This window comes from Salmo salar, chromosome 19 (assembly GCF_965601325.2).
Source record: "Salmo salar chromosome 19, fSalSal1, whole genome shotgun sequence".
NCBI classification, from domain to species: domain Eukaryota; kingdom Metazoa; phylum Chordata; class Actinopteri; order Salmoniformes; family Salmonidae; genus Salmo; species Salmo salar.
Window position 1 is genome coordinate 52,766,453 of NC_138309.1, and position 25,327 is coordinate 52,791,779.

Here is a 25,327-nt window from a genome sequence, read left to right on the forward strand (position 1 = left end):
TTTTAATTTTGTACACCAGCTTCAAACAGCTAAAATTACAATATTTTTGGTTATTGAAAATATATTCCACAGTGGTTAAATGGTACAATGACTCTCTACACTGTACTTGCTTGTTGTCACATAACCTGAAATTAGGCAAACTATTAGAATTTATGCAACCAGGAAATGGCGGAGCGATTGCTGCATAGTGCATCTTTAACTTAGATCTATGGTTGAGATGGATACGTTAATCCAACATCAATTGTTAATTTGTAGACAAACTGGATGTTGAATTGTGTTGGTTGTCAACGCAACTAGATATCAACATTTGAAGGAGATGTATCTTTTGTGCCACTGACTTAGTCTGGCTTTAATTCCAATTTGTCTACAAATTAATCATTTCTATGTTGGATTCACATTTTCCATCTCAACCAAAAATCAAAATGAAAGAATATGACTAAATCAAACAAAATGGACTTTAAATAACTTAGATTTTTTTGTTGCGATGGAGACGTGAATCCAACATATCAGTTACTAATTTCTAGACGAACTGGAATTAAAGCCAGACTTTGTCAGTTGCACAAAAGATACATGTCCTTCAAATGTTGATATCTGGTTGCGTTGACAACCAAACACAATTCAATATCACTTTTGCAATACAGTAAATAGCCTATTAACTTTACGAAAAGTTAACAAATGATATGTTGGATTCACATGTCAAACTAAACCAAAAATAAAAGGTAAAGAAATGGCTCAGATGAAACTATCCAAGCATTAGATAGACCTACATGTCCTTTAAATGTTGATATTTGGTTGCATTGACAACCAAACACAATTCAATATTACTTTTGTAATACAATAAATAGCCTAAAGTTAATGCTATTTTATAAACTAACGTAACAGTATTTATTCAACCTTTAAATGAGTAACATATCCATTGCCACATTTTGAGGTTACCTTAACTATAAATGTCTTCTTATGTCATCATAGAACGCTTGCATGTTCCAGATGACATGCAAAGGTCGCACACTTGCACTATGTACTTTTAATGTAATCTCAACTGCAATCCAGGCCATTTGGTTGTTCTATTATATGAAACACAGTAACAACTCATTGTGTTTTTGTGTAAATACAAAATATCTGATATTTAATTCCGATTAGGACTTTCTTGTTCGTTTAAAAGGTTGAAAGCGCAGTGCTAACAAATTTATATGACAACTAAGCTAAAAATCAGACATTGTTTGGAATTTGGTTGTGCTTTTAGATTCTTGAAAGCATAGCGATAACACATTGGGAATTCAACAAACTCCTGGCTTTTGTTGAGTCGTGAATAAAGGTTGAAATCTCATTGATCAACGTCTCAACCTAATATTACCAACATTTCCACGTTGAATTGAAGTTGTGTGCCCAGTGGGTTGTGTTTATCATATTATAGACAACATTTTACTGGACTACAGAAGTTGTTAATTGAAGGCTGCGTCCTAGTTTGTGTCCAATCAGAGTGTATCTGTCGTAGAATGAAAATAAAGCAGCAATGCGTAAACAAGCGCTGGATCCTCCTCCGCCGCTCTCTCCTATCATCTAGCCTATATTCTGAAACCAGTTCCGTATTCAGCGCTACTTTAATGTAACGTCGGTTCGCACACCATACAGCGTGTAGGTTGTATAATTATCGGATAAGATCACACCATCTCGACCATGGAGCCTTGAACTGGAAGGTAAGCAATGCGTTTACTACTCGATACTCAGAAGCCGAGCAAGCGATGCTTGTTCGTATCCTTTTCCGGTAGGTGCTGTGATAGTAAAGTTTGGGGTGGGTTGGGAATGCGATCATGTGTCATATGGGCTATCAAGTTATGGACATGTGCGTTTTGATCATAGTCAAGTGTGTGCCGTGGCGTTAGTTTATTTCATATCTTAGTGATCGACGTAACGGTGTACGGTCCCAACAATTTGCCTACACGACTTCAATGGCAGCAACTTAAATCTTAAGTCAGTTTTTCAGGGTATGTAGCCTACTATGTCAAACTCACCATCCATAATGTTGTCCGCGCAATATCGTGGGTGACGCAAAGAATGACGCGTATGATTTCCTGGTGATGATGAGAGGGACGTAAGACACAATTATGTCACTGTAAAGGGGACCATCCTCGATTTATTTCCTTGCTGCGTATTGACGATTTTTTTGCAATCAAATCTGTGACAATTCTATCATATGACATTTCCTCTCAGAATATTCTAGTCATAGCCTACCCAAGCTAGTCAGTGCCTGAACTCTAAACTGTTATTGTAAACAACGTTGGGATCATGCAACTGAGCATAATGATCCTGCAGCGAAAATATCTTGCAAGTCCAATGGGTACATATTGTTCTCGATACATTGTGTCATTCCGCTTGAATAGGCTAACCAAAGTAGTCTCCAAACGTTTGATTCCAAAATACTATTTCCATTATATTACTGCTAGTATTAAGGGGTTAAACACTAACATCATAACAATCTTTGGAAGGAACTAAAGTTGCTTTCGATTCTAAAACATCGAGGGGGCGGGGCATAAAGGTGAAACGCACGTATGCACCTGTATCCATTTGTTTTGGTCAAATATGTAGAAGATGAAGTGATGTCTTGGTACATGTTTAAGTTTATTCAATTTCATTAAGATAATGCAACTTTGCAATTTGCATTTGAATTGAACAAATATCAAGTTGATATATTTCTGTCATAACCATGTCATACGTGTAGCATGGGATATACCCAAATTACACTGCTTTCTACTTTAATTCACAGACACCCACAGCACCACAGAGATGAAAATGCAGCACACTTGATATCTCCCTGGAGGGGAAACCTGAATTAAGATGAAGCGACTGAAGGGGAAAACCCAACAGTGTGGAGCATTGCAGAAAGTCCTGTGAACACTGACCTCCAGCCCCCATCATTCCTTTCCCCCAAATACACAACACTCCCATCACCACTCCTGCTCTGGTCCAAGATGACCTCACCGAGAAAGCACCTGGTCAAGGATTTCAACCACTTTATCACATGCTACGTGTGTAAAGGATACCTGATCAAGCCCACCACGGTGACAGAATGCCTGCACACCTGTAAGACCACCCCCTTCTCTCTTTCTCTCTCTCTCTCTCTCTCAGGTGCCACATTCATCATGACATCATGTAATATAGGCTATACCAGAAAAACACAATTTCACTATTGCATAGGTTACAGTATATCCAGGCATATTTGTGTATTCTATTAGATATGCATTACACCTAGCATCCCCTACTATGAATTCTTGTTTATTTTGGTGTAGTACGGACATTTAATAAAATGTCAAATGGCATCTATGGCACCACTAAAAGATGGCTGGGATTTAGAGCTCACAGAATCAGTTAGCTTTGTTATTTGTTGTTTTATACAATGGCCTTGCACAGTCACAGTGCTATGAATGTCAAGAGCGCGCTCTGTCCATCTCCTCTGTGTCATCCTGCATGATTTACATATCATATTACATGGTCTCCGTCTCCATTTCTGCCCTCTCCATCTGAACTGAATGTTTTATTGGAGGAGAACGGCAGATGCAAAAGCTCACTTCCAGGAATGACACATCTCAAGTGATCAGTGGGTTCAGTCACCATGACAACAAATATCCTCCACACAGGATGAGCAGTTTGGGTCCAGTTTGTTTGAAGGCAAAGTCACTTCTTTACTGTCATAGAAGTCAGATTGAACCCTAGCCCTAATGAAAAATATCAGCAGCTGCTTAGTACTGTATGGTTTGGCTGTTTTATGATTGCTTTCCCTGTGTATGTCAGTATATTTCAGCGATCCCCAGCAAAACATGTCTTTGATATTAGTCTACACTATTTCATCGTAACCTCCCGAGTGGCGCAGCGGTCTAAGGCACTGTATCTCAGTGCTAGAGGCGTCACTACATACCCAGAATCGATTCCAGGCTGTATCACAACCAGACATGATTGGGAGTCCCATTGGGCGGCACACAATTGGCCCAGTGTCGTCCGGGTTAGGGTTTGGCCGGTGCAGGCTGTCATTGTAAATAAGAATTAGTTCTTAACTGACTTGCCTAGTTAAATAAAGGTTAAATAAAAAAAAAATACAGTAGTCAGAATGTAATTAAACAGCTATACATTAGTTTAGTTTATATGGGACAAGTATAACCACTTTGACATATTTAACAAACAATCGGCCAGTGCATTCCACTATAGTGTTTCTAGCTCACATACATTTTCAACACCCGTCCCTAGATGGACTTTAATGGAAACAAAAGTGTGTGCTGCAGTGTGCTGGCTATTGAAAAAACATGTGACATGTTGTTCTGACATGCTATTGGTTGATTAAGACAGCAGATGTATATATGTGAGGATTGTTTATTTGTTGTTGTTGACTTTATTAGGATGCCAATGGCGACAGCTAGTCTTACTGGGCTCCGTCACATAATGAAAAATACATTTTTCCCCATATTTTGTTATGTTACAGCTTTATTCTAAAATGGATTCAATTGTTTTTTCCCTCAATACCTTATAATTACAAACTCGTTTTTAGAATTTTTTGCAAATTTATACAAAATAAACAACTGAAATATCACATTTACATAAGTATTCAGACCCTTTACTCAGTACTTTGTTGAAGCACCTTTGGCAGCGATTACAGCCTCGAGTCTAATTCGGTATGACGCTACAAGCTTTGCACACCTATATTTGGGGAGTTTCTCCTATTCATCTCTGCAGATCCTCTCAAGCTCTGTCAGGTTGGATGGGGAGCATCGCTGCACAGCTATTTTCTGTTCTCTCCAGAGATGTTCGATTGGGTTCAAGTCCGGGCTCTGGCTGGGCCACTCAAGGACATTCAGAGACTTGTCCCGAAGCCACTCCTGCGTTGGCTTTGCTGTGTGCTTAGGGTCGTTGTCCTGTTGGAAGGTGAACCTTCGCTCCAGTTTGAGGTCCTGAGTACTCTGGAGCAGGTTTTCATCAAGGATCTCTCTGTACTTTGCTCCGTTCATCTTTCCCTCGATGCTGACTAGTCTCCCAGTCCCTGCCGCTGAAAAACATCCCCACAGCATGATGCTGCTACCACCACCATCATGCTTCACCATAGGGAAGGTTTCCTGGCATTCAGGCCAAAGAATTCAATCTTGGTTTCATCAGACCAGAGAATCTTGTTTCTCATGGTCTGAGAGTCTTTAGGTGACTTTTGGCAAACTCCAAGCGGGCTGTCATGTGCCTTTTTTACTGAGGAGTGGCTTCCGTCTGGCCTGATTGGTGGAGTGCTGCAGAGATCATTGTCCTTCTGGAAGGTTCTCTCATCCCCACAGAGGAGCTCTAGAGCTCTATCAGAGTGACCATCGGGTTCTTGGTCACCTCCCTGACCAAGGCCCTTCTCCCCTGATTGCTCAGTTTGGCCAAGCGGCCAGCTCTAGGAAAAGTCTTGGTGGTTCCAAACTTCATATATTTAAGAATGATGGAGGCCACTGTGTTCTTGGGGACCTTCAGTGCTACAGAAATGTTTAGGTACCCTTCCACAGATCTGTGCCTCAACACAATCCTGTTTCGGAGCTCTACGGACAATTCCTTCGACCTCATGGCTTGGTTTTTGCTCTGACATGCACTGTCAACTGTGGGACCTTTTTATATAGACGGGTGACTTTCCAAATCATGTCCAATCAATGGAGTTTACCACAGGTGGACTTCGCTCAAGTTGTAGAAACATCGCAAGGATGATCAATGGAAACAGGATGCACCTGAGCTCAATTTCGAGTCTCATAGCAAAGGGTCTGAATACTTATGTAAATAAGGTATTTCTATTTTTTATATTTAATATTTGCCAAAAATGGTAAAAACCTGTTTCGCTTTGTCATTATGGGGTATTGTGTGTAGATTGCTGAGGATTTTTTAAATTTATTTTATCAATTTTAGAATAAGGCTGTAACAGCCTTCCGAGAGGCACGGTGGTCTAAAGCACTGCATTGCGGTGCTAGCTGTGCCACTAGAGATCCTGGTTCGAGTCCAAGCTCTGTCGCAGCCGACCGCGACTGGGAGACCCATGGGGTGGCACAGCGTCGTCCGGGTTAGGGGAGGGTTTGGCCGGCAGGGATGTTCTTGTCACATCGTGCACTAGCGACTCCTGTGGCGAGACGGGTGCAATGCACGCTGACACGGTCGCCAGGTGTACGGTGTTTCCTCCGACACAGGCTGGCTTCTGGGTTAAGCTCTCGACAAGATTGTAACTACCAATTGGATATCATGAAATTGGCGAGGAAAAAGGGGTAAAAAGAATAAGGCTGTAATGTAACTAAATGTGGAAAAAGTCAACGGGTCTAAATACTTTCCCGAAGGCACTGTACGTACATTTAAAAGCATTAACATGTAACGTGTGTGTGTGCATCTATCAGTTACACATACATGTCAGTATACAGTGGGGGGAAAAAAGTATTTGATCCCCTGCTGATTTTGTATGTTTGCCAACTTACAAAGAAATGATCAGTCTATAATTTTAATGGTAGGTTTATTTGAACAGTGAGAGACAGAATAACAACATAAAAATCCAGAAAAACACATGTTAAAAATGTTATACAATGATTTGCATTTTAATGAGGGAAATAAGTATTTGACCCCTCTGCAAAACATGACTTAGTACTTGGTGGCAAAACCCTTGTTGGCAATCACAGAGGTCAGACGTTTCTTGTAGTTGGCCACCAGGTTTGCACACATCTCAGGAGGGATTTTGTCCCACTCCTCTTTGCAGATCTTCTCCAAGTCATTAAGGTTTCGAGGCTGACGTTTGGCAACTCGAACCTTCACCTCCCTCCACAGATTTTCTATGGGATTAAGGTCTGGAGACTGGCTAGGCCACTCCAGGATCTTAATGTGCTTCTTCTTGAGCCACTCCTTTGTTGCCTTGGCCGTGTGTTTTGGGTCATTGTCATGCTGGAATACCCATCCACGACCCATTTTCATTGCCCTGGCTGAGGGAAGGATGTTCTCACCCAAGATTTGACGGTACATGGCCCCGTCCATCGTCCCTTTGATGCGGTGAAGTTGTCCTGTCCCCTTAGCAGAAAAACACCCCCAAAGCATAATGTTCCCACCTCCATGTTTGACGGTGGAGATGGTGTTCTTGGGGTCATAGGCAGCATTCCTCCTCCTCCAAACACGGCGAGTTGAGTTGATGCCAAAGAGCTCCATTTTGGTCTCATCTGACCACAACACTTTCACCAGTTGTCCTCTGAATCATTCAGATGTTCATTGGCAAACTTCAGACGGGCATGTATATGTATTCTTGAGCAGGGGGACCTTGCAGGCGCTGCAGGATTTCAGTCCTTCACGGCATAGTGTGTTACCAATTGTTTTCTTGGTGACTATGGTCCCAGCTGCCTTGAGATCATTGACAAGATCCTTCCATTTGCGAATAATCGCACCAAATGTTGTCACCTTCTCACCAAGCTGCTTGGCAATGGTCGTGTAGCCCATTCCAGCCTTGTATAGGTCTACAATCTTGTCCCTGACATCCTTGGAGAGCTCTTTGGTCTTGGCCATGGTGGAGAGATTGGAATCTGATTGATTCATTGCTTCTGTGGACAGGTGTCTATTTTACAGGTAACAAGCTGCGGTTAGGAGCACTCCCTTTAAGAGTGTGCTCCTAATCTCAGCTCATTACCTGTATAAAAGACACCTGGGAGCCAGAGATCTTTCTGATTGAGAGGGGGTCAAATACTTATTTCCCTCATTAAAATGCAAATCAATTTATAACATTTTTGACATGCGTTTTTCTGGATATTTTTGTTGTTATTCTGTCTCTCACTGTTCAAATAAACCTACCATTAAAATTATAGACTGATCCTTTCTTTATCAGTGGGCAAACGTACAAAATCAGCAGGGGATCAAATACTTTTTCCCCCCACTGTATATACACAACAAGTAAGTCACATGGGGGAGAGTTGCCGTGACGTGTTGCTTTATCTGTTTTTTGAGATGGAACGTAATCGTGGCTCTGTATAATACTATACGTTGATCTAGGCTATAGGCCAGTGCATAGTGAATAAGTGTATATACTGTTTATATGGAAATTGGTAGAGGGCAGACTGACCTATATTTCTGCTTCTTGTGACAGATATTGCTGATCTGATTTATTTATTTATTTATTATAATTTTTTTCCTGACGGTTTGGTGATGTCACATCATAGGATATAGGCCTAATCCTCAGATCAGTATTGCATGGAATCGGATTAAGTGTTCTTCAAAGAAAGATAAAGCTATACATTATACTGTATGTGTGTGTTGTGGTATTGACCGCTGTTGCTGTGTGTTCTGTCGTATTGGCTACAGTGTGATGGATGCATCTAGAACCGGCCAGGCTATACCCACTATTTCCTTATCTCCCTGCTAGTCAACAGTTTCAATTTCAACTGCAGGACTAAGTTTTTAGTCATGCTTCAAGGCTCAACAGATACTCTGATGTTTATCAAGTTCAAACTTTAGAAATTAGATATTAGAATGCTATTCCTTCTGGTTTTCAACACAAAATCATTTTATTGTGAAGGTTATCTGAGAGAAATGGATACGAAAAGAGAAACTGCAGTCATCTTGGCATTTCTTTGCCACCTGAATGGTGTGATAAAAATCCATATTTACTTTAGGTCTGTATTTGGAGAAAATCAACCATTCTTTGTCTCTATCTCCTTTAATCTGTCAACAGTTTGTAAAAGTTGCATCATCCAACACTTTGAAGACAGCAACGACTGCCCAAAATGTGGCATCCAAGTCCATGAAACCAACCCTCGAGAGATGTTAAGGTAATACACCTCATTTTACATCTAACAGAATCTCATCTGCATTTATATTTTCCATATTGAGAATCACAGGATGATAATGAATGCTACTGAATAGATTACCATCAGTAAAGTAAAAACATGCTGGCCTTTGCACTACTGAACTGGCCCTAGCTGAATTTTGGCAGATCTGAGTTTACACCTTTTAGTTGTCCACCCGACTAGTGAGATGGTAAGGCTGGTGTGGGCTGGGCTGGGGGAGGATGGGGTGAGATCCAGGCAACAGCTGGACACCATTCTAGAGCCAAGGTTACAGCTGAAGACCTCACCCAGTGCCCAGCCCACAGATGCAATGTCTGGGAATAAGTGTGCGTGTACTTTTATTCTTCCTTTACGTCTCATTCTATCACCAGGTTGGACAACACTTTAGAGGAAATCATTTTCAAACTCGTGCCTGGGCTAAGAGAAAGTGAGTGATGTCATTTTAGTATCCACCAACATCAGATATAAATCTTGCATTTGATCGTAGGCCAAGCTGTTTTCTATTTGACCTGAATGATATAACCCCTACTCTGTGTATTCATATATTCTCTTTTTGTTTATTGACTAGAGGAACAACAGCAGGAGATCGAGTTCTGGAGGAGTCGAAAGTGGAAGGAGAATGGAGAAGGTAAATGATCTGTGTTAGTGTATCCATGAAGACCAAGACCCTCCTCAGGAGGGACCAGAATGAACCCACTCGGGTGGGCAGAGGTGGGCTGTGATTGGTTATTGAGGCGATGGGTAAGGAGGCTCTATGTGGGGAGAGATCAGTGAGCAGACAAAGACCAAGAGGAGTTGTGACTCAGGTTGCATTGTTGCAGTGACTGTAGGTGGCTGAGAGAGGGAGAGCAGGGGAGGAGGAAGGGGAACGGTTTAACAGCACTCTCTACAAGGCACTGACGAGTTCCCCCTGTTTATGATGTACAAATCACATGGAAACAACAGAATGACTAAAAAGATGGATAGATTCGGTCCGCCAGATGCAAATGCCATCCCCATGGCAATATGATGATCGACAGTTTGTTCCAAAGGTCTTTTATGATATTGCATTTCTAGGTGAAAAGCGAAAGACATCAGTATCAATCAAAACCGCCCTATCGTGAATTGTCTTGTCACAGTTTTATATGAATTCAAGGAAAACAAACTCAACTTGTATACTCTCTTGCTCACACGTAACATACTTATCCATTTATTTTGTCATAGAAGATGGCCCCCGATCGAAGAGATCCAGGCTGGATGACGATGATGATGATGATGATGGTGGGGATGGAGACTACCACAGGAGTGACCCGCAGATAGCCATCTGTCTTGACTGTCTACGCAACAGCAGCCTGGTGGGAGAGAACATTGTTAAGGTAAGTCATGGTGGAGAGGTATCTCTTCCCTGCTGCTCTGTTCTTTTTTTTCTGCTCCCTCTTCCCTGTCTCCCTAACATTATTCCTCCCACTTTTTTAGGTTGATTGGGTTAGGTACAGTATTATCAAGCTATCTCCATTATGTCCTTCTAACTGTCTAACATCTCAGAATGTGAGTTGAATAGAATATAGATAGACAATGATGCTGTGCCCTTACAACAACAAAAAGCACATGTTAAATTTGCAGTTTCACATGTGAAATAGCTGTTTTTCACATTGAGCTTAAATTTCACACGTGAAACTGTATTTACTGTATTCAATTTAGATTTCACATGTTAACTCCACCTTTTTCACATGTGAGGAGAATAACATGTTTTCACCTCATAAGAAAATTGGATATGCAGTTTTACATGTGAAAAACATTCACATGTGAAAATCTAATTTTCACATTTGAAATTGCATTTTCACATGTGGAAAACATTCAGATGAAAATCTCACTTTCACGTGAAATTGCTTTTTCACATGTGAAAAACATTCACATGAAAATCACATTTGCAGTTTCACATGTAAAACGCTGGTGAAAAACTCAGTTTCACATGTGGGGTTGAAATAATGTTATTCTCCTTACAAACTCAAAATGTCGCTCACAACAAAGGGAATTAACAAAGCAAATCACTGACAACCAAAACAAACGGATACAGTTGGGTTTTAGTAGGGGTTCTCAAAGAACCTCACGGGGGTTGTCCACTGAACGTTAACTAGCAACAAGAGTCTGGATCCTAAAAGGCACACACCACGAATGCCCACTAAATTTGCCCAAGAAAAACCCACACCAAGTTATAATATGGAGCTAAAGGCAAGTGGAGCAAACCAAAGGGGAGAACACATGATAAAAGGCTTTGTTTTTATCACACTCAAAGAGGAAGTGCTAATCTGCGCTCAAACACTTCCAACATCTCTCATTCCCACTCTCTCAAGAACCACCGGAGCACTGGCTCAGCCACTCTTAAATACCACCTGGGCTAGCACCTTCTGACTAACGAGATGGGCTAGCCAGCACTGGTGTGACACGTACTTACTAATGAGGTGACACCGATCGGTGCACCCCACCTGCTAACGTGCTACCTCGAAATATGAAAGGAAAACCCTGAATCTGGAACAGGTGACCACATCTAAACAGCCCAAATGTGGGACAAGGGAACGATTTTGCAAGACATTCACGGAACAGTGGCCAGAATAAATGTTTCGGTGGCAGGTTAATGGATCACATTCAAACGGAGACATAGTTCTGCTGTATGAAGGTCACTGCCTGTTAATAAAGGGGCCATCCATAGTTGCCACATACATTTCTGGACTTTTAAGTTAATGATATGAACCGATTGATTCTTAAATATACAACGTATAAATGCCTCATGAACTTAGTTCAACTGTCGTACCCTATCAGAACCCAAAATATACAATTGTTTACAAACAATGGAGTAAAACAAAGTAAATGTAAACAACCACTGTATAGGCTTAAAACTATAATGTTGATATCATGGATGGTTAGTCCTTGCATCCATAGCGTAGTCAATGGATTTGAGTGGTTGCATTTGTCCAGCCCCCTCCCTCAGGTTTTTACTGAAACTGTGGCAGGGAGTAATAGTGTTATTATATGGTGCAATCCTCTAGTGAGTGAGTTACTTTTGTGCCAATAAGATCAAGGAAAACTACTGAAGTCCAGAACAAAAAATCTAAAGAAAAACAGGAACCCAAAAGTATTGACAGCAAAACAAAATATTGCAAGGGAATCATTTTGAAATGCAAGAACAAAATGAATTTCAGTGATAAAAAATAAATAAATGACAATGTGATCAAATAAAATGCCTCCCTTTTCCCAGAAATGTTCCCTATCTTTGGTTATGATACCCTGGCCTTTGCTTTCGCTGTCTTTTTTCCAGTTGCAAGTTTTGGCACATTCATTCCAGCAACATAGCACTCTGCATCCCACTGCTGGGTTGCCTCTGAAGATGAGCAGGGTCGGTCTCTGGATGGGAGACCAGATGTAGCTGGAAGTGGTGAAAAATGAAACATGAAAAATAAACGTGCGGAAAACAAATGTCACATGGGGATTTTTTCCCCCCATGAGGGTAAAAAACATGTAAAAAAAATCTATCTGTGAAACTTCACACTTGTCTGAAAACCACGTGTCTGACTTGTGAAAAATATAAATAATAATTCTGATTTGTTCACACGTGTCTGAAAACCATGTTTCTTTCACGTGATTTTTTTTGTGTTATCCTTTATTTCCTGGGCTGGTCTGAAAGCTGGTCAGTGAATATGTGGTTTGGAGAGGAGGAGGAGGAAGGGGAGAAGAGAGCAGGAGGGAGAGAGGAGAGGAGAGCAGGAGGGAGAGAGGAGAGGAGAGCAGGAGGGAGAGAGGAGAGCAGGAGGGAGAGAGGAGAGGAGAGGAGAGCAGGAGGGAGAGAGGAGAGGAGAGCAGGAGGGAGAGAGGAGAGCAGGAGGGAGAGAGGAGAGGAGAGAGGAGAGGAGAGCAGGAGGGAGAGAAGAGAGGAGAGCAGGAGGGAGAGAAGAGAAGAGAGAGGATCATAATGGTTTCATATTGAGGTATAATATAGGATGATTCTCTGTGCCAAAGGGATGCTATTAGTATTAAATGCACTAACTGAATTTAATTATGCATTCATAAAAATTAAATAAAAATTAACCAGAAAATGGCTCTTTGAAACATATGGATTTGCATGCTCTTCACATAATTCTGAATAAATGTGCCTGAATCATTGAATTCATCTTCTGAACCTCCACTCTAGGGCTTAATGAAGAAATTTATACGCTGCTCGACTCGAGTGACAGTCGGAACAATCAAGAAGTTTCTCAGCTTGAAGTTAAAGCTTCCAAGTTCTTATGAGGTAACACGCTAAGCTTTTGTACGTGCTCTATACCCTTTTGTATGTATCTACTGTATGACCGATATTAAACCCATGCTATTGAATATTAGTTTTGTGTGGGCCTCACATAAAGCAGTCTCCTGCAGCCTCTCCTGTGTTTAGTGTTGAGGGGGAAAGGGCTGGCCTTGTTAGCAAGCAAGCTGCACTTACTCTCGCTGCACCCTTAGGAAAAGACCTGCACCCTTAGGAAAAGACCTGCACCCTTACGAAAAGACCTGCACCCTTACGAAAAGACCTGCACCCTTAGGAAAAGACCTGCACCCTTACGAAAAGACCTGCACCCTTAGGAAAAGACCTGCACCCTTAGGAAAAGACCTGCACCCTTAGGAAAAGACCTGCACCCTTAGGAAAAGACCTGCACCCTTAGGAAAAGACCTGCACCCTTAGGAAAAGACCTGCACCCTTAGGAAAAGACCTGCACCCTTAGGAAAAGACCTGCACCCTTAGGAAAAGATCTGCACCCTTAGGAAAAGACCTGCCATCTAAAACCTAAAAGGCTTCTTCGGCTGTCCCATAGGATAACCTTTTGAAGAACCCTTTTTGGATCCAGGTAGAACATTTTTTGGATCCAGGTAGAACATTTTTGGATCCAGGTAGAACTCTTGAGTTCCATGTAGAACCTTTTCCACAAAGGGTTCTACATGGAATCCAAAAGAGTTCTACCTGGAACCAAAAAGAGTTCTCCTATGGGGACAGCGGAAAACCCCTTTTGGAACCCTTTTGTTTTCTAAGAGTGTGGGCCTCTAGAGCACTAAGATTGCATAGATGCCATACACACAGTAACACTTTCACTAACTATTTAGAAGTAGTGACTGTACCATTGATACATTTGCCTTCTAGCATTTATAAACATTTGTAGGCATTTAAAAGCATCCATACACATTTGTAATGGATTATTAATGAAGGCTATTATAAAATGTTACCCAGCTTTCTCTATGTACAATGTCTGTCACATTCTCTCCATTAAGAGATATTTGAGTCCTTGTCCTTTTGTTTGAACATTATGAGAAAGGGAGATATGTTTAACTCTAGTCCTGTTCTCTAGCAGCCTGTGCTCTGACGATCATCCCATAGTAGTCTAATTCTTAGTCACCAGCCTCTGTGTCCCCTTGCAGCTAGACGTCCTATGCAACGGGGAGATCATGGGAAAAGACCACACCATGGAGTTCATCTACATGACGCGGTGGAGACTTCGCGGTGAAACCGTAAGTAAACCCTCAATGATATCAATGCCCCCCCCATTCCCCTCGTTTATAAAGATGCTAAGCCCCGTACCTTTCTCGCCAGGGGATAAGCTGTGGCCGCTGAATGACGGTGCTGTAGTCTTACTGGTCTCCATGAGAGTCAATGCTTGCTTGGCTTTAAGCCGATTAGCTGGTTAGCCGTCTAAAATGCCACCATCACTCTGTGTGAACTGATGCATCAAGCAGGAAGTAGCAGTGACATGGTTAGCAGAGCTTATTACAGGCTGTAAGATGTGTCTGGTACTATAGGTTTGCATCAAAGCATGTTTGGATGCCTCGTCCGTGAAAGAAAAAAAGCTGCGAAGTGGAATGGTGAATGAAGTTGTTGTTTCACAGTGTGTCGTAATGGTACTATACACTATTGGAGACATTTGCAAGGCTGGTATTGTATTGCTAGGTCATGGTAAAATGCAGTAGAAATATGGCTGCTTCTCTTCCTCAATTAATCCGCTTTCCTCTTGTTCACCTCACAAAAGATAGGCCTATGTTGTGGTCACTATATCTTCACCTGAACTTCAGTCAACCATGCTTAAACCTAACCAAGTGCCCCCAAGTCTTCTGCAAAGTGTGCTAGGCTAACTAACTAACACACTAACTAACACACTTCAACTTGACCTCATAAGCACATTTGCTAGCCGGGTGCCTTGGCTGCTCATTCCATTGCTCATGATTGTCACTTTTAGATGGGCAGGTCTGGGCTCCGGCAGCACAGGGTCAGGTCATGAATCGCTGTATTGGTCCATGAAGACAGGTGAGGAAAGCAGTGAAGGCTCCTGACAGCTGCCCCAGCAGGGTGCCTGTTCCTGGGCTTGTCGCCTGACACTCTACCCTTCCACAGCCAGTTTATCACCACTGGCTCAATAGAGGGGTCTTTTAATAGTGCTGAGTGATTTGTGCTTTTTGAGGTCGGTTCGGTTTCAGTTCAATTCTAAAAAAATATTCACCGATTTCGGTTTCTGTCATTTTAAACAAGAAATGCATTATGTGGGTTGAATGCTCTAACTACACAAAATACAACAATTAATAAAAGTTCCATGATGGTAGTAATTATTAGCCATAATTTATTCACATTACTTCAATGAAATATTTTAGCTGTGTATTTTACATTGGTTTTATTTGATGACATTATTTCATTCCAATTGATCATCTCTATAGAGCTACTGCCTATGCTGTCTGACAAAATGAATATTTTAGTAGTTCTTCAAAGTAAATAAGGCATACTTTTATGACTGCTGAATACCTACTATCAATCACCAAGAACATGTATTTTCAGGTAGAGATACTTCGTGAAACAACTGCTCTCTATCCTCTCCATCGCGTGTTCTTCTTCTGCCTCTTCTCTCTCCCGCTCTGTCTGCCATACACAGACCGGACAAGTAGGCACGCAATGGATCATGGTCATTGTAGTTAATTACCAAGTTTTCTGCCCAAAACTATGTAGAATATTGGCCTGTTGGAAACTACAACTCCCTACTACATCGCACAGTTTGGGCTTGATCTGATTTCTCTCTAGAGAAACTGTGCATTGAGCTCACATGAAAAAGTAGAACGAAATGGAATTAAAATAAATTAACCGTCAAAGTGGGACAATCTGTTTAAAGAAAATGACCAACATTTTGGTTAGTCATTCAGCACTAGGCCCTGGTTTAGTTACAACATACAACACCCCTAAGGCCAAGTAAACTGTACAGTTTTAATCATTCAATTGATTTCCCTGTTTTGACTGATACTCTGCTAATTTAGGCTTGTGTTAAAGACAGGTTCTGGCAAGCTTAAAATACCCTCGTCTTCACTCCTCAGTCCTTACGCAGAATGTTCTGATTCCAAGAACAGAATCCAAGGAAGGCAGCAGTAAAGCCCTCTAGCTTATAAGAACAATATTTAATGTAGCGATCAACGTTGAACCCCCCCAAAAATCCGATGACAGTATTACTGACCTCACATGACCAAATTTGGCATCTGGGGCAGATTGTCCCACTGTGCAGAATAGGTGATAGCTCTGTGCCTAGAATGAATCCCTGTCCTCCCCTGGACCAAATGACCAGAAACTGGGTCAGTGTGGGCCGACTAATTTCCCTTCTCTTTGGGATTGTACGTAAGTGTCTCCTGCCTACCGCTGCTGCATGTCTACCAGCCTGTCTAAAAATAGACCCGCTTTATATGATGTGTCTGTGGAGTGTCTTTCTCTTTCACCTGCATCAGACTTTTCTCTCCTCATCACGCTCCCTCTGTTCTGCTCTCATACCTTTCCTTCCACTGCAGCATATCCTGGCTACGAAACTACAATCCGTATAGATGAAGCAGCACATCAGATTGTGTTGTTTTAGGTAGAAAGGTCCCCTGCAAGCCTACTGTTTATATGCTATTCTTACAATGCAGTGGTGTAAAGTACTTAAGTAGTACTTTAAAGTATTTTTACTTAAGTCATTTTTTGGGTATCTGTACTTTACTATTTACATTTTTGAGAACTTTTACTTCACTACATTCCTAAAGAAATTAATGTACTTTCTACTCCATACATTTTCCCTGACACCCAAAAGTACTTGTTACATTTTTAATGCCTTTCGGGCCAAGAAAATTGTCCAATTCACGCTCTTAAAGGGAAAATCCCTGGTCATCCCTACTGCATCATGTCTGGCAGACTCACTAAACACAATGCTTCATTTGTAAAAAATGTTTTTACTCAAGTATGACAATTGGGTATTTTTCCCACCGCTGTTACAATGTTAGAACGTCTACGTTACTTATTCTCTGATTATTGTCTCCATTGTAGTGGATTCTGTCCAAGGGTGACCAATGTCATCTCCCTCTTTCAGGCCTACCCAATGGTACTAGAATATCGGCCACGGATAGACTTTGGTTGACGGAGAGAGACGTGGGACTACTCCTGCACTAACAGCCCATTGACAGACTACACAATGAATGGATGTGCCTGGCACAAGAGACAAGGACCACGTCTTCCTATCATCTGCATGCAGTAGTCCGTTATTGCCTCTAATCTCATTCTGTTCTTGTATGTTATCTTCCAGTTTCACAGATTTCTTTCTAAAACGCAACAACGGTTTAAGAACATGCCTGCATATCATGGCGTATTAATGCTTGGAAACGTACCAAAATGTAACTGACTCAAGAGTGAAGACCTGCCGTTGGTCCACATCACTTGAAAGTGTTAAGAATAATGCAAAGTGAAATGACTAGTAATCCACTGTTACGCAACACAAGAAAGATATTCCAAGACAAAGGTGTACACTGGCAAACGGCCCATAATATTTCCCCCGATCTCCTATCTATGCTGTATTTAGTGTCTTACATGACCTCTCCCCTTACTTCTGTTTTTAATCATTAAAGGGGCAATCAGCAGTTGCAACATCCGTTTTTGGACTTATAAATTAACCATATATGCCCATTGATTCTTGAAGAATATAACTTGTATAAATGCCTCACGAGCTTAGTTCAACTGTCGTACCCGATCTGAACCCAAAATATAAACTTGTTTTACTCCAATGTTTGTAAACAAAGTAAATGTAAACAAACTGGATATATCCCCAAAACATGGTAAAAACCTATAATTGTAATATCATGGAAGGTCAGTCCTTGCATCAATAGCTCTGTCTATAAATGTGAGAGTGGTTGCATTTCTCCAGCCCCATCCTTAGCTTTTACCGAATTAGGGACGGGGGAATAGGCTTTGTTATTGTTTCTACTAATGATTGCCGCTTTAACTATGGTAGTGCCTTTCCCCACATGTCTCTCTTTCAGTGGACTGCAAAATCCAAACTGCTCATCATATCAAATTCCTTGTTTAATAGCCTAGTGGAGTCAAAAGCCCCATGTTATAGCTTATATAGGTCATTCTACAGAAAATGTGCAAATCGGGGGTTGAATTTTTGTAATAATTTGTATCCTATTTTTCCCAAACTTTCAGCAAACGTCTTCCAACATATGTCAGGTGACTTACTGTATATGCTACTTGCACACTTTGTATTGCATATTTTACCTGTATTCCTTACTAAATATGTAACTATGGAAACATAGTGAACAAGTTGCGGTAAAGGGAGAACCATGCACAGTAGTGATCATTTTGATTAACGTATTACAGATTTTATTTGCATAACAAAATAGTAAAAACATAAATATAATCTTTGTTGTTCTCTGTGAAATGTTGATTGTATGAATCCGAAACTTGTTGATTGATTGAATTGCTTATGCATCTAATTAATTGTGTTTTTAGATGTTTAAATGATCACTTTACCTATCTTTATTTTGGCAAAATACCAGGTGTTTCTGTGTCAAGTGTCAATCATAGAGATCCATGGATCACTCTAGGTGACTATAACCCTGAATTTATGTGGTTTTGAGTTCATGAGCCCTTTATTAAATTGTAAGAAACTCAAGTAGGATGAATTTGAGTACAGTATAGTAGAGCACAGTACAGTATAGCACATTAAAGGTGTCTATGTTTTGGCCAAATAGATGTCAGTGTTTTGGCTCTTGGAGGGTTGGAGCTCCCCTGCTGGCTATGCATCTTAATACTTGACACTTTTTCCTGAAGTGTGCGCTTGTCCACTACCCACATGGTGGTCCTCTCTTCCTCAGTTGGTAGAACATGGAGCGTAACTTTTACATGGAGATCGCACGGGCAACACCATTGAGGCGGTCACAGATACCATAATGGCACAGATATATAGAGTTCTCGTCTTTGTATCTGTATGGTGTCAATTGTTTCGGTTGTAACCGTTTTGGTTTGGACAATTTTGACACATTTTGGACTTTAAGAATCGCCATAGCTAACATATAGCTGGCTATCTTTCATTTGGGCAGATGTACATCGCAGAACCGTACTTTACATATTAATTGATTATACTAGATGTTCGGCAGTGAAACTGCTTAAAAATACATGAAGACTTACCAACTTGCTCACTCATTTTCTCTAAAATGTTTGCAGGCAGACTGCTCATCATGTGGTCATGCTGGAGAGGGGTGGGCTAAGACACTGCATTTCAATACAAGAGGCGTCACTGCAGTAACTGGTTCGAATCCAGGCCTCATCACATCCGGCCGTAATTGGGAGTCCCGTAGGGCAGTGCACAATTGGCCCAGCGTCTTCAGGGTTTGGCCGGGGTAGGCCGTCATTGTAAATAATAATTTGTTCTTAACTGACTTGCCTAGTTAAAAAAAAAATCAATTACAAATGTAAAAATAATCCCATTACCTGGTGATATTTGTAGGGTTGTGGCTTAAGGCACATTCATTCTACAGTCTTTAAATGTGTGTGTTTCAGTAGTGCCATCAAAAGTTGGGACAGCATTTATTTGAAATTTTTTTTTAAATTAAACAAAACTACTAATTTAGATCAGTATCTTTCAATGTAATAATATAATAACTCAAGATGTTCTATTGAAATTGTAGTATAAAAAAATTGCTTTATTTTCAAACATGGAGTTTAGGAGTCAGGGTTTGGGACAACCACATCTCAATAGAAATAGCTGTATAAACAATGACTGTACTAAATTGTTTTGCCTTGGATTGAATTAGAACATATCATGATGTAAATAAATGTCTTAAGTTTGGAGACTTAACTGTTTTTAAAAAATATTGTTTGGGTGTGGGACTTCAATTTGCACCACTTCTGTAGAATCGCCCATGTACAAGGAAGCTATGGCTACCTACCATATCCCTATCTAAAAATGAGTTATATTCTTCTTTTCAATGGCATTTTGATGTTATTACCACATATAATGCTATATGAGTACTGTAAGACTAGTTTTGCTGGAAGAAGGTTAGAAAAAGCAGAGTATCGCCTACACTGTCTGAAATGTGTAGCTGTCTGTTTGTGCACTATGTAAAACGTATTGGGCATTATGGTTGACTTGTACATAGTGGAGATTTGTTTAGACTGTTTACTACTCTACTGGATGGCTTAACATTAATGTATTATCACTGCCCTATAAAAACTGTACAGGCTGGCATGATACGGTCCCGCCATAACCCTCACCATTTGTTTCTGATGATGGATCATTAGACAAATGTTTTAAAGGCTTTTTCCCCTTCACATAACATTTCTCTTTTTCTCACTCTCCTCTCAACACCAAAGAATAAAAGCAGACATAGCAGTGGTTGTATTTTATCTGTTCAAGTTTGACAGAGATATTTTAATCCATATGTAGACAAATGTTTGGGGGGACAACTGAATGCATTAAACTGAAATGTACATAGACAAATGTTGAGGGTACTGAAGTCATCTTGGTAGGAAACAAAATGTGGAGTGCAATTTGCCAATGTATTAGGATTTTTCATACAGTAGATCTCTGACAATAATACGTTTATGTTCATTTGCAGTTATGTGGGAGAACCACTCAATGGACAGATTGGACACCAATTTCTGGGAGCCCCTAAAAGTACAAGTCTTTACAAATTTCCACAAGTAAAAGTTGTAGTTGAAGCCTACACTCTTAGAAAATAGGGCTCGCTCCAAAAGGGTTCTTCGGCTCTTGCCATAGGAGAACCCTTTTTGGTTCCAGGTAGAACCCTCTGTGGAAAGAGTTCTTCATGGAACCCAAAAGGGTTCTACCTGAAAATAAAAAAGGGTTATTTAAAGGGTTCTCTTATGTGGACAACCGAAGAACCCTTTTAGGTTCTAGAAAGCACATTTTTTTTCTAAGAGTGTACCTAGCATTCTTGTGTACTTTCCTGTTTCACACATGCTTTTTCCTGTTTGAAATGCTATCTCATATTTTCCTTAACCCAGCTGTAGTGGTTTTAAAAGTCAGCAAAGTAAATGTTTAGACTGAATAATTCTTGAAACATCCCTGTGCTGCAATGAACAATATGTATTTTTGTAACAAGAAGCACTTGTAGATATTTTCTTTAAAAATGAAATTGTATGTTGTATATTTAACAAACTTAAAATGCTGCTTAGAATAATCTATTCTATTTTTCAATGTCAATGTGCCTGATAAGCATTCCTAGAGAGATTAGAACTGTACATATGCAAGAGCTGCTCTATATGTGACATGATGACAAAATACCAAAATACAGAACTCATTGAATTAACTTGGTGTCATTTCATAATTTTATTTGTATTTATTTTTTATTTAACATTTAACTAGGCAAGTCAGTTAAGAACAAATTCTTATTGACAATGGCGGCCTACCCCGGCCAAACTCGAACGATGCTGGGCCAATTGTGCGCCGCCCTATGGGACTCCCAATCACGTCCGGTTGTGATACAGCCTGGAATCGAACCAGGGTCTGTAGTGACGCCTCTAGTACTGAGATGCAGTGCCTTAGACCACTGCACCACTCATCATTGACAAGTTACTTATTGTTATCTGTCAATTTCTTTTTCATGTTTTGGCGTTTCAAAGATTTGGTTTCAGGTCTTCTGTTCTTAAGAATAGGAAAAGTTTGCATTTTGTGATTGTCATTGACTCCCTCTAAATCTCTTTCTTTCGTATAGAGGCATAGTTGATCTTTCTGATTCACTCCCGAATACAAGGACCACAAATGGTATCCCAGTTCCTTTCAGTGCTATCTTTCAACCTGATAGAGTGACCTAAACCCTCTGCCTCATGGACAAGCATGGCCTCCTCAGTGCTCTACCCTGTATGATGAAGCCTTCAGACAGGCTCTCATACTTTCAACATGATTTCATCAGTGCTTTATCTGCCAAGGATAAGGTTTCTCCTGTATTAAAACCAATCAACATCTTGAATACTTCTGCCTTGGCTTTTGGCAGGAGAAAACCCTTTAAGAATGTGCTGAAGAAGTGCCAATGCTGTTTTGGAGTGGGGCGAGGAGAGGGGTATTTACTGTCCGCAACCACAGCTGTCCAGGCCAGCTTTTGTATTTGCTTGAAGAACCCTGAACCTAAGCTTTAACCCCTAAACCTAACCCAAATTTGAACCCTGACACTAATTTTAACCTTATCCCTAAATCCCCTAGAAATAGCCTCTTTCCTTGCAGGGACTGACAAAATGCCCCTAGTTGGTACATTTTTTTTGTTAGTTTACTATTCTTAGTGGGACTTCTGGTCCATACAAGTATAGTTAAACGTGTCCACACACACACACACACACATACATTTGAATGATCCCCTGAGAGTGGTCAACACTGTCTGAATCCTGATCCGGTTGCTTTCCTTGGATTGGCCCAAAATATTGTCTCTGGATTTCCATTCAGCCCCTCAGCCAAACTGTCACATTTTCCACAGACCCCCATTCTTTCTTCTCTGTCAGAAGACTTCCATAACTAAATGGCCGTGATTGTGGGGCCTGGAAAACAAAACATGGCTGACCTGAGTTAAGTGTATTCTCCTTGGAGACAATAGAGAACTGCTGTAACCCAGCTTAGGTTCTGCAAGCTGTGGCATTCTTATCTGTGCTGATAGTAGCGTCAAAGCACCAGCTGGTTTTAAATTAAGATCAATGCATTTTTTTTCCACTTTTTTTCTCCCTCTACAAGTAACTGGCTCCTCCACTGATTGGCTATAATTGGAGGAGTATTTACTCAGCTGCAAACATTTACATGTCAAGGCCGAGTCCCCCCTATGTTTTCACATTATACAGGTCACATTTACTACTGGTGTTGTGCTTGCATACAGACACACACTATGGACAATGTTAAAAAAAAAAGAAAGAAAACGGACCCAATAGTTTAATCAGCGTTATTCTGTAAGTTGAATGGACTTCAAAAGAGCATTATAGTCGATTCAACTTAAAATATCAAGGCAACCATCTACAATACAGTTTCTAGTTTGCTAAACACTACATTTTAATTTGCTCAAGATTGTTCTGTGTGTGAGGTGCACTTTTGAAAAAGCTTGTGGAGTAAAATTACAAATTCATGTTTGCTCAAAACCACCCCAAACCACTCCCATCATTATAATTTCCCAGCATGCTCTACTGCAAGTTGATTGTTTGGAATTCCTCATCACTTTGCAAGTCAGCAATATGTGACTTGAACGCTCGATGTGGCCTGTAAACCAGGAGTTTCAGATTCCTGTGTTAGGGTGTAACTAGGCCCTCAAAGAAAGGTCTTATGATATACAGTTGAAGTCGGAAGTTTACATACACTTGGTTGGAGTCATTAAAACTGTTATTTCAAACACTCCACAAATGTCTTGTTAACAAACTATAGTTTTGGCAAGTCGGTTAGGACATCTACCTTGTGCATGACACAAGTAATTTTTCAACAATTGTTTACAGACAGATTATTTCACTTAGAATTCACTGTATCACAATTCCAGTGGGTCAGAAGTGTACATACACTAAGTTGATTGTGCCTTTATACAGCTTGGAAAATTACAGAAAATGATACGCTAAGTTGACTGTGCCTTTAAACAGCTTGGAAAATTCCATAAAATGATGTCATGGCTTTAGAAACTTCTGACAGGCTAATTGACATCATTTGAGTCAATTGGAAGTGTACCTGTGGATGTATTTCAAGGCCTACCTTCAAACTCAGTGCCTCTTTGCTTGACATCATGTGAAAATCAAATGGACAATGACCCCAAGCATACTTCCAAAGTTGTGGCAAAATGGCTTATGGACAACAAAGTCAAGGTTTTGGAGTGGCTATCACAAAGCCCTGACCTCATTCCTATAGAAAATATGTAGGCAGAACTGAAAAAGCGTGTGAGAGCAAGGAGGCCTACAAACCTGACTCAGTTACACCAGCTCTGTCAGGAGGAATGGGCCAAAATTCACCCAACTTATTGTAGGAAGCTTGTTGAAGGCTACCCAAAACTTTCGCCCAAGTTAAACAATTTAAAGGCAATGCTACCAAATACTAATTGAGTGTATGTAAACGTCTGACCCACTGGGAACGTGATGAAATAGATAAAAGCTGAAATAAATCATTCTCTCTACTATTATTCTGACATTTCAAATTCTTAAAATAAAGTGGTGATCCTAACTGATCTAAGGCAGGGAATTTTTACTAGGATTAAATGTCAGGAATTGTGAAAAACTGAGTTTACATGTATTTGGCTAAGGTGTATGTAAACTTCTGACTTCAACTGTATGTAATCTATTGTCATAAAGAGATTCATTTTGTGGCACACTGGGAAATATGCAAATAAGGTAGAATACATTCTCAAGTTCAATTGTATGTCCACTCAAACTAATTCTGAACAAATCAATTTGAGAATGTATGAAGGTTCAGCAAATATGCCCAAATGTTGAGCGAACTACAAATCCTATTGCAGCTAGTTGCCTTGATATTTTACGTTTGCTCAACATCTTTTTGTTATTTTCTTTGTTCTATTTCTTTTTTATACAGTGAATGGATGTTTTGCCAGGAGTAGTTACAGGAGGAAGGACTTTGACAGCACTGTCTTTTATTGCCAATAGAATCACTTCAAAACAACAATGATTGTCTGATAAAGGCATAACTGCCAAAATGCATCAGCCTACCCGGCTGAAAATAAAAAAATTAAATGAGGTGATGTCTTTTTGTCATACATTTCTTTTTTGGGGGGAGGGGGGGGGGAGTGGTGCTGCCGTTTCCCAATGTTTCTTCAACTTGGGATTTCATTTGACTTCAAAACAACAGTCTGTGTGTCACGTCCTGACCTTAGTAAGATGTCATTTTCTATAGTAGAGTAGGGCAGGGCGTGACAGGGGGTGTTTTGGGTTCTTCTATGTGTTCTATTTCTATGTCTAAGTTCTTGTTCTCTATTTCTATGGTGGGCTTGTTTGGTGTTGATCTTTAATTGGAGGCAGCTGATCCTCATTGCATCTGATTAGAGATCATATTTAAGTAGGGTTTTTTTCATTGTTGTTTGTGGATTATTATCTTTTGAGTAGTGTGTTGTCCTCGCTGCATCACAGTTTGTTGTTTTGTATTTTCAAGTATTTCAGTGTGTTGCATTCAGTTTCACTTTTAATAAATATGTGGAACTACGAACATGCTGCATTTTGGTCCGATCCTTCAAACAGCCGTGACAGAATAACCCACCATAAAAGGACCAAGCAGCAT

General features: G+C 40.5%; 1 protein-coding gene across 2 annotated transcripts; it reads left to right on the forward strand.

Annotated features, from left to right (window-relative positions):
* The first annotated feature begins 1,493 nt into the window (after positions 1–1,493).
* Positions 1,494–24,790, forward strand: LOC106578969 (polycomb group RING finger protein 5-B). 2 transcript variants are annotated; one of them, XM_014158304.3, is made up of 9 exons: positions 1,494–1,697; positions 2,765–3,081; positions 8,687–8,783; positions 9,173–9,228; positions 9,370–9,429; positions 10,008–10,156; positions 12,967–13,065; positions 14,220–14,309; positions 17,165–24,790. In XM_014158304.3, the coding sequence occupies exons 2-9, from the start codon at positions 2,970–2,972 to the stop codon at positions 17,210–17,212; spliced, it is 711 nt and encodes a 236-aa protein (XP_014013779.1). In that variant the 5' UTR covers positions 1,494–1,697; positions 2,765–2,969; the 3' UTR covers positions 17,213–24,790. The 2 variants fall into 2 exon arrangements, with proteins under 2 accessions (XP_014013779.1, XP_014013778.1); XM_014158303.3 differs by having other exon boundaries at positions 1,495–1,697; positions 10,005–10,156.
* The last annotated feature ends 537 nt before the right edge of the window (positions 24,791–25,327 follow it).

What these genes read in the sequence shown, in the direction of transcription:
- LOC106578969 (XM_014158303.3), top strand. Translation starts at nt 2,970, where the DNA reads ATGACCTCACCGAGAAAGCACCTGGTCAAGGATTTCAACCACTTTATC. An exon ending in AGCTTCCAAGTTCTTATGAG is followed by an intron (nt 13,066 to 14,219) that starts GTAACACGCTAA and finishes GTCCCCTTGCAG; the next exon opens with CTAGACGTCCTATGCAACGG. An exon ending in GGAGACTTCGCGGTGAAACC is followed by an intron (nt 14,310 to 17,164) that starts GTAAGTAAACCC and finishes TCCCTCTTTCAG; the next exon opens with GCCTACCCAATGGTACTAGA.